Here is a 15,484-nt window from a genome sequence, read left to right as displayed (position 1 = left end):
CACTTTAGAACACTTTCAAACTTTTAGAATTACCCTTTAGAACCCTTTAGAACAATTTCGAATTACCCTTTAGAACCCTTTAGAATTACACTTTTGAACCAATCAGAACCATTTAGAACCCATTATAATTACACTTTAGAACACTTTCAAACTTTTAGAATTACCCTTTAGAACCCTTTCGAATTACCCTTTAGAACCCTTTAGAATTACCCTTTAGAACAATTTCGAATTACCCTTTAGAACCCTTTAGAATTACACTTTTGAACCATTCAGAACCATTTACAACCCATTATAATCACACTTTAGAACACTTTCGAACTTTTAGAATTACCCTTTGGAACCCCATAGAATTACCTTTTAGAACCCTTTAGAATGACCCTTTAGAACAATTTCGAATTACCCTTTGGAATTACACTTTTGAATCATTCAGAACCATTTAGAACCCATTATAATCACACTTTAGAACACTTTAGAACTTTTAGAATGACCCTTTAGAACCCCGTAGAATTACCTTTTCGAACGGTTCAGAATTACCCTTTAGAACAATTTCGAATTACCCTTTAGAATTACCCTTTAGAACAATTTCGAATTACCCTTTAGAACCCTTTAGAATTACCCTTTAGAACAATTTCGAATTACCCTTTAGAACCCTTTAGAATTACACTTTAGAACCCTTTAGAATTACCCTTTAGAACAATTTCGAATTACCCTTTAGAACCCTTTAGAATTACCCTTTAGAACAATTTCGAATTACCCCTTTAGAACCATTTAGAATTACACTTTTGAACCATTCAGAACCATTTACAACCCATTATAATCACACTTTAGAACACTTTCGAACTTTTAGAATTACCCTTTGGAACCCCGTAGAATTACCTTTTAGAACCCTTTAGAATTACCCTTTAGAACAATTTCGAATTACCCTTTAGAACCCTTTAGAATTACACTTTTGAACCATTCAGAACCATTTAGAACCCATTATAATCACACTTTAGAACACTTTCGAACTTTTAGATTTACCCTTTAGAACGCCGTAGAATTACCTTTTAGAACCCTTTAGAATTACCCTTTAGAACCCTTTAGAACCATTTCGAATTACCCTTTAGAACCCTTTAGAATTACCCTTTAGAACAATTTCGAATTACCCTTTAGAACCCTTTAGAATTACACTTTTGAACCATTCAGAACCATTTACAACCCATTATAATCACACTTTAGAACACTTTCGAACTTTTAGAATTACCCTTTGGAATCCCATAGAATTACCTTTTAGAACCCTTTAGAATTACCCTTTAGAACAATTTCGAATTACCCTTTAGAATTACACTTTAGAATCATTCAGAACCATTTAGAACCCATTATAATCACACTTTAGAACTTTTAGAATTACCCTTTAGAACCCCGTAGAATTACCTTTTCGAACCCTTCAGAATTACCCTTTAGAACAATTTCGAATTACCCTTTAGAACCCTTTAGAATTACCCTTAAGAACAATTTCGAATTACCCTTTAGAACCCTTTAGAATTACCCTTTAGAACAATTTCGAATTACCCTTTAGAACCCTTTAGAATTACCCTATAGAACAATTTCGAATTACCCTTTCGAACCCTTTAGAATTACCCTTTAGAACAATTTCGAATTACCCTTTAGAACCCTTTAGAATTACACTTTTGAACCATTCAGAACCATTTACAACCCATTATAATCACACTTTAGAACACTTTCGAACTTTTAGAATTACCCTTTGGAACCCCGTAGAATGACCTTTTAGAACCCTTTAGAATTACCCTTTAGAACAATTTCGAAATACCCTTTAGAATTACACTTTTGAATCATTCAGAACCATTTAGAACCCATTATAATCACACTTTAAAACACTTTAGAACTTTTAGAATTACCCTTTAGAACCCCGTAGAATTACCTTTTCGAACCCTTCAGAATTACCCTTTAGAACAATTTCCAATTACCCTTTAGAACCCTTTAGAATTACCCTTTAGAACAATTTCAAATTACCCTTTAGAACCCTTTAGAATTACCCTTTAGAACAATTTCGAATTACCCTTTAGAACCCTTTAGAATTACCCTATAGAACAATTTCGAATTACCCTTTCGAACCCTTTAGAATTACCCTTCAGAACAATTTCGAATTACCCTTTAGAACCCTTTAGAATTACCCTTTAGAACCCTTTAGAATTACCCTTTAGAACAATTTCGAATTACCCTTTAGAACCCTTTAGAATTACCCTTTAGAACAATTTTGAATTACCCTTTAGAACCCTTTAGAATTACCCTTTAGAACAATTTCGAATTACCCTTTAGAACCCTTTAGAATTACACTTTTGAACCATTCAGAACCATTTACAACCCATTATAATCACACTTTAGAACACTTTCGAACTTTTAGAATTACCCTTTGGAACCCCGTAGAATTACCTTTTAGAACCCTTTAGAATTACCCTTTAGAACAATTTCGAATTACCCTTTAAAATTACACTTTTGAATCATTCAGAACCATTTAGAACCCATTATAATCACACTTTAGAACTTTTAGAATTACCCTTTAGAACCCCGTAGAATTACCTTTTCAAACCCTTCAGAATTACCCTTTAGAACAATTTCGAATTACCCTTTAAAATTACACTTTTGAATCATTCAGAACCATTTAGAACCCATTATAATCACACTTTAGAACTTTTAGAATTACCCTTTAGAACCCCGTAGAATTACCTTTTCGAACCCTTCAGAATTACCCTTTAGAACAATTTCGAATTACCCTTTAGAACCCTTTAGATTTACCCTTTCGAATTACCCTTTAGAATTGCCCTTTAAAGCCGTTTCGAACGACCCTTTATAACTCATTATAATTACCCTTTAGAATTAAACACAGTGGGTTATAAAGGTTCTTCTTCCTAATTTTTGATGAATGGACAGCCAAATATTGAAGCGGCTTCACCGCTTAAAAATCATCTCACTCTGTGCATGTCTGATCGGGACAAATTCAGAGCCAAAGTACAGTAAAACAGCAGGTTGGTTTTCCGATTCCTGCTCAAAATATAACTTTCGATTTCAATTAAATTGTTCCTCGATCATAAACTGACGATCATAAACTGATGACAGACAGACAGATAGGAACCAATTCCTTAACCCCACTTTTCGCTTTGTGTGCGCGAGGTAATAACAGACAGACCAACCAATATACTTGCGAATCTTCAAATTCACAAGTAACAGACAAACAGACCCAAATGCAATACCCTCTCCTCTGGCGAGGGGAACAAAATAAGATATTCCGAGCATTTCTCGTCAAATTTACCTGCTTGCTGCATCCGCGTGAGTTTAACGGAAGGACTCGCACGAACTTCGCTCAGACTCCGAAGACCATCTCGGTACCAACGTGCTGCGGTTTTCAGCCCCACGCCCCATACGCTCATGAATACCTGTATGACATGCACATGTTGATTACCTTTTTCCATTTCTACCTCCGCCATTTCACCCCACACTCTTATCGACAACCATGTATGTGACTCGAGTTAGGCAAGAAACCCTCCACAAACCTCTTCAATTGATGATTTATTTCAACTCAGGTTTCTCAAATGCAGCACTGAAAATTTCCACCGCCATTTGGGAAATTACAGTCGTCAAATAATGGAGCAAGAAAACATACCTGAAAATACATTAAACCTACATTCCTCTCTACCAACCAAAGATACACCATATCCTATTCATTAAAATATGTAAATATCCACAATCCTATTCGCAGTCGTTACACCGGACCACAATCCCACCTCTTGGTTGATGGGCAGTGAGGCAGAGGTGATGTGTTAGTGTGGCAGGTGGTCATTGTAGTTTACAGATCACGCAGCTTCGGCTGTTATGGCAAACTATCTGTGCCTTGCTGCTCCATCAAGCGAGGAGGTTTAATACAATATTGAACCGACTACTTTTGCATCGTTACATGTAAATGTTTGTGCAATATGTTGTCCTGACGAGCCCATAACAAGGGAAAAGTTATGGTCGGTGGCTCCACTGTCCTTTACTTGTGACCTTTAAATCCTCAATCTCTAAAATTTAAAATAGACGCAAGTATGCTCTGCTGAAGACATCCAGGACAGAGGCAAAGCGGTATCACTCGGCCATTCTTGATTGACAGTAATGGGGCGGTGAAAGCATGGTTCCCTATCTGGGGGGATTAATTTGTTGGGAAGGTGATGCGGAAATTGGACTCGTGGACCTTACCAAAATTGATCATCTCAGATGGCGTCTGTGGTTGCTTAGCAACCCATCATGCATGGAGTTATCTGCGGCTCATCGGCTTTAGAGTCACAGGTCATGCAGCCCCCCCCACCCCCCACCCCCTCGTGATCCTGACCGGCCAAACCTGTAACAATATATCCCTGACCGGCCAAACCTGTAACAATATATATCCCATTTCACTTCTACGTTCGTCCATTGAAACGGAAGTGACACTAGCACAGCATACATTCAACCAATTTTTACATACTGGAAAAGTTACTTGGGAAACCAACCATGCCCATGTCTCAAGGAACTGCCGTGATGGATTTGTGAAAAAAAACAAGTCACTGTTCTCATGGTTTAAGAGCTAGGGATAACAAAGTGCTATAACAGACTGGCATTTCATTTCAACTTCCCACAGAAATGCCAAATCAAGGTTACTATGGAATGATACTCCCATAACGGATCAATCTCATGAAAGATACCATGGAATTTTTTGTTAACTGTAGACCGTTAACGGACAACCCAGAACTGAACACAATTACAAGTTGAGCTATCCTGCTGCCCATGCCAGAAACATCATACTTCACAAGGTATACATTATGCAAGGTGTCTCCATGATTCTCCCAGCGCTAACCTCAATAAAAAGATGGTCGGATATAGATTTGTAATCCTTCAATTGGCTTCAAAAGAGGACAAAACACGGCAGATTCCCTCCTCCTCCAAAGACCCAATCTGATGAAGAAGTTGTAACCATGTCGCGAGGACCCACCAGGCCATCCTCCATATTTCCAACAATACACTCTGCATGATGCACACAAATGAAAGGTTCACAATCCTTATTACAGAACCAATGTCCTGACTTGTTTAACTGCAAAAGGAATTCTCATTTATTTTTGACCAATCAGCAAGTGAGCTTTGTGTGACGTGATCTCTGTGCAAGTTCCTAAGCCTGGTGTTGGCTTATCGGTTAGGGTGCCGGCTTGGGATCCCAGGATCCTGGGTTTGAATCCCGGTCAATCGCCGAATTAACACCAGAGGGGTTGACTCAGCCTGACATCCTTCCGATGTCGGCAAATTGAGTACCAGTTCACTGGTAATTCCGTGTGTCGTAAGAGGCGACTAACATGGTTGGAGGCAGGAAGGGCATCCGGCTGTAAAACATTTCTTCAAAAAAGAGACAACGGTACCTGAAAAAGGCCAACCCCTGCTCTGCGGGGGAAAATGACCTCTAAACGTGGTTCTTCTTTCTTCTTGTCTGTGCAAGTTCCTCTTTCTCTCTCTCTGATGGTGTCAGTCATACGGCCCTTAAATTAATCAACGATTTCCTTTGAGCTGCACCACACGCAACATAAGCATCACCTCGGCATCGCATACAATTCCTCAAGTCAGTCGACGCACTTTGCCCATTATTCATTGGAGTCTCATGTCCGAGTGCATAACCTTCGGAAATAGCAGCTATATCGTCTCCTGACAAACTGCGGCCTCTTAATAGCAATTCATTGGCAATGGCAGTCATCCTCGAGCGAAGATCAAGAAGCACTCCACTTGTTCCAAACGCAATTTCACCACTCGATCGACGACTCCCGATGGAAGAGAAGACAGCAGCGATCGCGTGAAGATTACAACTGTTGTACTTCCAAATGACCTCCATTTTGTGCGTCTACAAAAGTGTGCCGATTGCAGCTGCACGGCTTCGGCGTTCAGTGCATCCCTGCCATCTGCTGGCTGTACTTTTGATAGTGATGGAGGCAAAAAAAGAAAGAAAAAAAAGACTGTTGTCAAAATTATCAAAGCCACCATCACCAACCATTTCAACAAATGCAATTTGCGCATTAACGTGCAATTCCATTGAAATGACACAAAACATAATTGCTTGTTGCATTTGCTTCATAAGTGCACTCGATGGAATATGAATCATTTTGGTGAAACACTCATTCATCACACTTCCAATTCCTGTACAAATACAACAGAATTGCTTGTACAAAATAACAAACATGGAGAAAGGCTGCACACGTTAGATGGACTATCATGAGCAGTATGGCATCAACATCGCATTTATTTAAACCAAAGGTAGGGTTTAGTTGGCTTTTATATCAGGCCAAAGCAAGACGACTTAAGCAATGCAACTTGATTGTGCTTTGTTTGTATGGCTAAACTAGCTAAACTATTAAAGTGGCCTTTTGTTTCCTTGGGTTTGTATGGCTAAACTAGCTAAACTATTAAAGTGGCCTTTTGTTTCCTTGGGTTTGTATAGCTAGACTAGCTAAACTATTAAAGTGGCCTTTTGTTTCCTTTTGTTTGTATGGCTAAACTAGCTAAACAGGCCACACAGGCCTATATAAAAGAGAAGCCATTGTGTGCTGGTATCCAAGCCAAACACCAAATTCCTGTTTAATGAAAAGGGGAATTGCATGAACATCACAGCCATGCATCAGTGATGATGTAACCAGTGGATCAATCTTGTAATCAAATCAGTCCTGCAAGAAAAAGTGAATAAAAACCACCGTTTAGAGGCCATTTTTCCCCGCAAAGCGGGGGTTGGCCTTTTCGGGGACCGTGGTTGTTGTTGTTTTTTTGGTCCCCTTTTTGAAGCAATGTTTTACGGCCGGATGCCCTTCCTGACGCCAACCCTTTTTGTAGCCTTTTTACGACAAGCAGGGAATTACCAGTGAACTGGTACTCAATTAGCCGACCTCAGAAGGATGACAGGCTGAGTCAACCCCCCTGGCGTTAATTCAGCGATCGACCGGGATTCGAACCCAGGATCCTTGGATCCTAAGCTGGCACCCTAGCCGCTAGCCCAACACCAGGTAGTGCAAGAAAAAGTGATAGTCCTTGAGCCAACCGGCCATTTTTTGAAGTGAATGCTCCGGGGGGGGGGGGGGGGGGGGGGGAGTAATTCTCATTATGATTTTCCATTAGACCAATGTCTCAAGTGTCAGAAAAGGTGTGATGGACATCTGAGAACGGTAGCTTAGTGCCCGGATGGACGCCATCTTTGAAACCACCCAGCTCGAAAATGCCCATTTGGTGGGGTACATTGTTGCACGTGTATCTGGACTTCTATACTAGCTATCGATGTGCGGTTGACGACTAAATATACGTCCGATGTGTACCGTCTAAATAAAAAATAATATGAAGCATTTTGTTTTAGATTAATTATTATAAAAATCAATTATCGAAAAAAAATCATATATTTTTCAATATTTTATTATTAGACTTGTACTTTTTTTAGTGAAACAACACTGGTATGATTTTTCCAAATTATGCATTGTGCTACACCGTTTATCTGTCTATAAAAATAACTCAAAAACTAAAACATATCATCCACCACGAGTGTACACAAAAAATATATGAAAAGGCATGCACTTTCCACAAACCGAAACTATGTCAGTTGGAATTTCCCGCCGATAATCAACCCACAGAACCCAGTGCCGAAAGTGACGTCAGTCTATTCTATATCTATATTCTATATTCTATATCTCAGTCTGAGATTTGTTGCGGTGACCTGATTAATTTCTGAGGGGGGGGGGGGGGTGGTGGGTGGCTTAAGAACTAAAAGTGAACATGTTAGATGGCGCCACATACAACTCTATTATAGAGTTGTATTGTGGCGCCATCTAACATGTTCACTGACTTGGATGAGTATGTCTATGTAAGCTGGCGAGCTTTTCGGATATCGGAGTAATCTAACGTCAGTCTTTTTGTTCTTTCAGCTGAGATGGCCGGTGTCGAGGCGAAACGGGCGAAGATTGAACCTGAGTCCGGAACGTGCATCCTGTGCAGCAAGAAGTCGCCACTCTCTGAACTAAGCAAGGCAGCGGGCAACAGTTCTTGGAAGACATTGTGTGACGCAGCCGCAGTTAGAAACTTTTATCCAATTCTAAAGCTAGTCCAAGAAGGCGCAGTTGAACTTCCTAATATTCCAATATTATACCATAGGGCTTGTAGATCAGACTTCACTCACAAAAACCACCTAGCTACTTTGACCAATGCAGCTAGAAGTTCTTCAGTTGATACTGGCGATGCGGTGCGACGGCGATCATCACGGGAAGAGACAGGATCAACTTCAACGGTCTACGATGATAAATGCATTTTTTGCCAGCGTGCTTCAAAATTCATAAAAGGCAGTCGTACCCGTGAAACAGTTGTCTTGGCTGTTGAACTTCGAGCAGATAAGACAATAAGAGATGCTGCGACAGCTCGCAATGATGAGAGAGTTTTGGCATTGACTACACGAGATATGGTTGCAGCTGAGGCTCACTACCACTTCTCCTGCTATAGAAACTACACACGGCCCCAAAAACCTCAAGTAGAAACTGACATTGAAGATAATATCGAGAAAAAAGAAATGATACGATGTATATTCAATTTCATTCGCACTGACTTGTTCTTGAACCCGAGGATTGTTCCAATAGTTGATGTTGCAACAGATATCCTGTCTTCAGATACATTTTCAGTTGATGTTCATGACTCCATCAAGAAGAATCTGCAGCGCACATTACAAAGAGAGTTTGGAGAATCGCTCATCTTCTTCAATGTGAAACACCGTGTATACTTGATGCCCGATAATCTGACAAAGCGAGAGATTGCTGCAGAGTGCGTAAACCTGAAAGCAGAAGTGAAAGCATTTGAACGAACGGACGGTGAAAGTAACATTGTGCGTGCAGCTACTTCACTGCGACACCAGATCAAAGATGCTCATTACAATGAACGTTGGCCGCCTCAGCCAGCAGAACTCACTTCAGATTACGTGAAGATACCAGATTCTCTTCGTGTATTTCTGCATACTTTGATTTGCGGGAGTGGGGGTAGCTCTGCGCGTGCCGACACACTGGTATGGTCGATGGCTCAAGATATCATCAATGCTGTACGCCGGGGTACCATCAGAACATCGAAGCATGTCCTACTTCCGTGGGTCATGAAAACGCTCACCGGTAATACAGAGGTCATCAGAATATTGAATCGAATCGGGCACGGATGTTCGTACACAGTTCTCGAAGAAATCGAGACAGCGCTATGCATAGACAAATTAGCAAGTGTGGAGAAAGATACAGTACCACTTCCGTCACATGTGCACCCTTCGGTCCCGACTGTATTAGCATTCGATAACATCGACAGGCTAGAGGAATCGCTGAGTGGTGGCGGAACATCGCATCGCGTCAACGGTATCATCGTCCAACCGAAGTCGCAGTCGTGTTTGCCGCCCCAACCTCCATCGGCAGTATCCAAAGCAGATAAGAAGCGATCTATCCCGTCATCCAGCGATTTAGTTCCAATATACAGCGGTGGGAAACGAGAGGGCCCACCTGCAATCAAGCCTGCAGATCTTTCTGACACTCTTGCAGGCGCAACATCCCTTGCGCAGCGCCGAAATCACGTATGGATTATGACTCGCATGCTGGAACCATGCGACCAGACAATCAGTTCGTGGACTGGTTTCAACATCATGACTAGAGATCGTGTTCAGGTGACGGAAGATGTAGTTGGCTACCTGCCGACTATAAACGCGCCTGCCACAGATATGGCAACAGTGCAAGAAATCCTCAGAGAAGCTCTGAACATCATGTCATCACTTCAGCTTGAGCGTATACCGGTGGTGCTAGACCAGGCACTATTTGCTAAGGCGACCGAAATAGCATGGAAAGATGTCGATCGATATGGAAGAATCGTGCTCATGATGGGGAACTTCCATACCATCTGTAACTTCATGTCGAGCATTGGGAAAATGTTTGGAGATGCAAGAAATGCAGTGCAAGAAATCCTCAGAGAAGCTCTGAACATCATGTCATCACTTCAGCTTGAGCGTATACCGGTGGTGCTAGACCAGGCACTATTTGCTAAGGCGACCGAAATAGCATGGAAAGATGTCGATCGATATGGAAGAATCGTGCTCATGATGGGGAACTTCCATACCATCTGTAACTTCATGTCGAGCATTGGGAAAATGTTTGGAGATGCAGGCCTTCGGGATGTAGCTGTTGAGTCAGGAGTAATCGCTGAAGGTTCCATCAACAGGGTTCTGGAAGGCAAGCAATACAACCGTGCTGTGCGACTCCACAAGTTGATGTACGAGGCACTAATGCGCATCATTTGGAAGGGCTTCCAGGTGTGGATAGAAAGCAATCATCCTGACAAGGAACCCCAGATTCGAAGCACTGACCTCAAAATTCGCAGCATCAAGGAGGATGTTTGCCACGAGACTCTCGCTGCTGCTCTCGATGATGATTCATGTGTACAGAGCTTTGACATGTTCGCGAAATACCTACATTTTCTGCGAACCAAACATGGAGACCTGGCTCGCTTCTGGATGATGTATATTGATATGGTAGAGACCCTGCTGGGGTTGATTCGTGCGGATAGAGAAGGCGACTGGATGCTTCACTTGGCTTGTGTCAGAAGAGTGATCCCTTGGTGTTTCGCAATGAACAAGGTGAACTATGCTAGATATCTACCAGTGTACTATGCACAGATGACGCAACTCCACGAAACATGCCCCGAGTTGTACAGGCATTTCAATCAAGGCTACTTCTCCGTACAGCTTAGACCAGGGAATCCATTTGCCAGAATCGCTGTTGATCAGACAACAGAAGAAACAGTAAACAAAGATACGCAAACAGCTGGAGGAACACGAGGTTTTAGTCTTCGACAAGGGGCTGTGTCACGATACTATCTAACTGCAGAAAATCAGGCTACTGCACTGAGGCAACTACGAGAAACTATCCTTGTGAATGGCAGCGACACATCTCACGCCAAGCACCCTGACTTGTCTACTTCTCGCATCAAACGTGATGAGTCTGGCGTCACAGCTATCTGTGATCTACTGGAAAATGACTGGACCAATCCATTCGCCGATGATCCGTCATGTCTTCTCAGTATATCTACCGGAGCGGCTGCGAGGGAGGACGTTTCTAATGACCTACTCAACACCCTGCAAAAGGGGGAAGCGGCGTATCAAAGCTTCCAGAAACGTCTTGAAGAGGGAACAGGCTTTCATGACACATTGAACAAGCTAAACTTGAAGACCTTTGGTAAGATCAAGCAGAAAGTTGTGAAGGGCACAAACAAGGAGATCGTCCTGAGAGCTGACAGACAACAGTTTGCCACCATGATACTCATCGCCAAGACAAGGAACCTCGACATGCAACTTGTCCTTTGTCACCCACTAGGGCCGTTACCATGGTCTTTGGCAAACGTTGATGGGTCAATGAAAAAAACGAACAAAGCTGCACTTGCGAAACACATGGAAGGTCTTGTGGAACCAGCCGAGAACGTTGACAAGCGAAGTGCAACAATAATTGATGCGATGGCTCTCATACAAAAGATGCATGGCGAGAACGACACGTTCGAAGAACTATCTGACCGCATCCTTGCTGCAGCGCTTCACGCTGGTCAAGGCAGTGAGCGCATCGATGTTGTCTTTGACACATACACAGAAGAATCCATCAAAGCAGCTGAGCGTGTGAACCGCGGTTCAAATGAAGGCATCAGTTTCAGCGAGATCAGACCCGCACACAAAATCATGAACTGGCGGCGTCTCCTTGCTTGCAGCCAGACAAAGGAGAAACTGGTTGTGTTTCTGGCGGAGTCGTGGAAACATGAAACAAATCGCGAAAAGCTAGGCAACAGAACACTGTATGTCACCTGTGGTGAAAAACGTCTGGTACTGACCCGCGATAGGTGGAAGTTGGTGCAAGCACTCAAATGTAGCCACGAGGAAGCAGACACGCGTATGTTTCTCCACGCAAAGCACGCCGCTACCCACTACAAGACGATCATCTTAGTGGCAGATGACACCGACGTTCTGATCATCAGTCTTCATCTCAGCAGAACCATCGATAGTGAGCTCTTCATCAGACGAGGAACAAAGGTTCGAGTCAGAATGATCGACGTTGGAAAGTTGGCTGCGGTATTGGGGTCTGGAGTTTGCAGTGCATTGCCAGGGCTTCATGCATGGAGCGGGTGTGACACTGTGAGTGCTCTGGCTAGCCAAGGAAAGATAAAGGCTTTGAAGCTTGTGCAAGCGAATGAGCTGTATCTTCAAGCATTCACAGATCTGGGATCTTCGTGGAATGTACCAACAGACGTCTTCAATAGCATTCAGGCCTTCACGTGTCAGCTGTACGCCAAGAACACGAAGATCGTCGGTGTTAATTCGCTCCGTTATCACATGTTCTGTGCAAAGAAGGGCCAGATCGAATCTGGACAATTGCCGCCTTGTGAAGACTCCTTGATGCAGCATACGCTTAGGGCCAACTATCAGGCGGCTATCTGGCGACGCAGCCTTGAAAACCTACCAGACGTCCCAACACCATCAGCAGGACATGGTTGGGAACTCGATGATGGCGGTTCGCTCACAATCCGATGGATGGCGGGTCTACCAGCTCCAGATGTCGTCTTGAATCTCATCTCATGCACATGCAGAAGGACGTGTCGACCGTCAGATTGCTCCTGCATACTGAATGGGTTGAAGTGCACTGTTGTGTGTAAGCTGCAGGGATGCTCCAACATGGTGCAGGATGATGCTATCGTGGCTCAGGATGCCAATGACTCTGATGGCGACTCTGATGATTAACTTTGTGTGCACTGTATATTGTATAGCATATGTTGTTCTCTATTATAATGCAGGCCAAATTGCCTGAAAATCTTTATAGACAGATAAACGGTTTAGCAAAATGTATAATTTGGAAGATCATACCGGTGTTATTTGACTAAAACATGACATGTTCAATGATACCTCCGCTTGCTTATTAGGAATATACATCGTATGGTGTTAAAATCAGTTCCATACGTCTTTCCAAACTCTAGTAATGAATAATTAATATAATTGGCGGCCATTTTGAAATCCAAGATGGCCACCAAAGTGCAGATTTCCTATGTAACAATTTCCGCCTGCTTATTAGATATCGTATGGTGTTAAAATCCTCTCCGTACGACATTCCTAACTTGCGTTATCGTCAGAATAGATAATGCCAGCGGCGGCCTAAGTCATTTTATGCCTCTTTACATTTATTTGTTGTAAACTCGTGGTGGATGATATGTTTTAGTTTTTGAGTTATTTTTATAGACAGATAAACGGTGTAGCACAATGCATAATTTGGAAAATCATACCAGTGTTGTTTCACTAAAAAAAGTACAAGTCTAATAATAAAATATTGAAAAATATATGATTTTTTTTCGATAATTGATTTTTATAATAATTAATCTAAAACAAAATGCTTCATATTATTTTTTATTTAGACGGTACACATCGGACGTATATTTAGTCGTCAACCGCACATCGATAGCTAGTATAGAAGTCCAGATACACGTGCAACAATGTACCCCACCAAATGGGCATTTTCGAACTGGGTGGTTTCAAAGATGGCGTCCATCCGGGCACTAAGCTACCGTTCTCAGATGTCCATCACACCTTTTCTGACACTTGAGACATTGGTCTAATGGAAAATCATAATGAGAATTACTCCCCCCGCCGGAGCATTACTTTTGGTCTGGCTCAAGGACTATGAATAGTCAACCTTAATCCTGAGCCACACAACAAAAAAGGCATACGAATTTAGATTCAAATCACAAACAAAGTCTTCTTAAAAGATGCCAACATGAGGTGTTTAATGATAAATAATGACTCACGGTACTGTTTGTTTTATGGGCACATCCAACGCCATTCATACCAACACTTTCATTTGTGGTCATACATAATTGAATTCCTAACAGTACTGTGATTTATGATCACGTCACTCAATTTCTAACAATAGTTTGCTTAGTGATCACATGTCACTCAATTTCTAACAGTACTGTGATATGTGATCACATGTAACTCAATTCCAAACAATATTTGTTTTGCGGTCACGTCTCACTCAATTTCTAACAGTACTGTGATTTGTGATCACACGTCACTCAATTTATAACAGTACTGTGATTTGTGATCACATGTCACTCAATTCCGAACAGTACTGTGATTTGTGATCACATGTCACTCAATTTATAACATTATTGTGATTTGTGATCACGTTACTCAATTTCTAACAGTACTGTGATATGTGATCACATGTCACTCAATTTCTAACAGTACTGTGATTTGTGATCACATGTCACTCAATTCCGAACCGTACTGTGATTTGTGATCACATGTCACTCAATTTATAACATTATTGTGATTTGTGATCACATGTCACTCAATTTATAACATTATTGTGATATGTGATCACATGTCACTCAATTTCTAACAGTACTGTGATTTGTGATCACATGTCACTCAATTTCCAACCGTACTGTGATTTATGATCACATGCCACTAAATTCCGAACAGTACTGTGATTTGTGATCACATGTCACTCAATTTCTAACAATACTTTGTTTTGCGGTCACGTGTCACTCAATTTCTAACAGTACTGTGATTTGTGATCACATGTCACTCAATTTCTAACCGTACTGTGATCACTGATCACATGTCACTCAATTCCTAACAGTACTGTGATTTGTGATCACATGTCACTCAATTTATAACATTATTGTGATTTGTGATCACATGCCACTCAATTTATAACATTATTGTGATTTGTGATCACATGTCACTCAATTCCTAACAGTACTGTGATTTGTGATCACATGTCACTCAACTTATAACATTATTGTGATTTGTGATCACATGTCACTCAATTCCTAACAGTACTGTGATTTGTGATCACATGTCACTCAATTTTTAACATTATTGTGATTTGTGATCACATGTCACTCAATTTATAATATTAATGTGATTTGTGATCACATGTCACTCAATTCCTAACAGTACTGTGATTTGTGATCACATGTCACTCAACTTGTAACATTATTGTGATTTGTGATCACATGTCACTCAATTCCTAACAGTACTGTGATTTGTGATCACATGTCACTCAATTTATAACATTATTGTGATTTGTGATCACATGTCACTCAATTTATAACATTATTGTGATTTGTGATCACATGTCACTCAATTCCTAACAGTACTGTGATTTGTGATCACATGTCACTCAATTCCTAACAGATCACATGTCACTCAACTTCTAACATTATTGTGATTTGTGATCACATGTCACTCAATTCCTAACAGTACTGTGATTTGTGATCACATGTCACTCAACTTATAACATTATTGTGATTTGTGATCACATGTCACTCAATTCCTAACAGTACTGTGATTTGTGATCACATGTCACTCAATTCCTAACAGTACTGTGATTTGTGATCACATGCCACTCAATTCCTA

At 41.3% G+C, this 15,484-nt stretch overlaps 1 protein-coding gene across 3 annotated transcripts in view; it reads right to left on the bottom strand.

Annotated features, from left to right (window-relative positions):
- The window catches only part of LOC137423841 (DNA-directed DNA/RNA polymerase mu), a 135,158-nt gene that overhangs the window by 64,874 nt on the left and 54,800 nt on the right, over positions 1-15,484 (bottom strand). For all 3 annotated transcript variants that reach the window (XM_068111385.2, XM_068111387.2, XM_068111388.2), the window contains exon 6: positions 3,311-3,434. In XM_068111385.2, coding sequence (XP_067967486.2) covers positions 3,311-3,434 — 124 coding nt within the window. The remainder of the gene's footprint in view (positions 1-3,310; positions 3,435-15,484) is intronic.

Source organism: Myxine glutinosa, chromosome 3 (assembly GCF_964187855.1).
Source record: "Myxine glutinosa chromosome 3, kmMyxGlut1.1, whole genome shotgun sequence".
NCBI classification, from domain to species: domain Eukaryota; kingdom Metazoa; phylum Chordata; class Myxini; order Myxiniformes; family Myxinidae; genus Myxine; species Myxine glutinosa.
The sequence above is the reverse complement of the archived record's forward strand: the minus strand, read 5'-3'. Positions and strand labels throughout refer to the sequence as shown.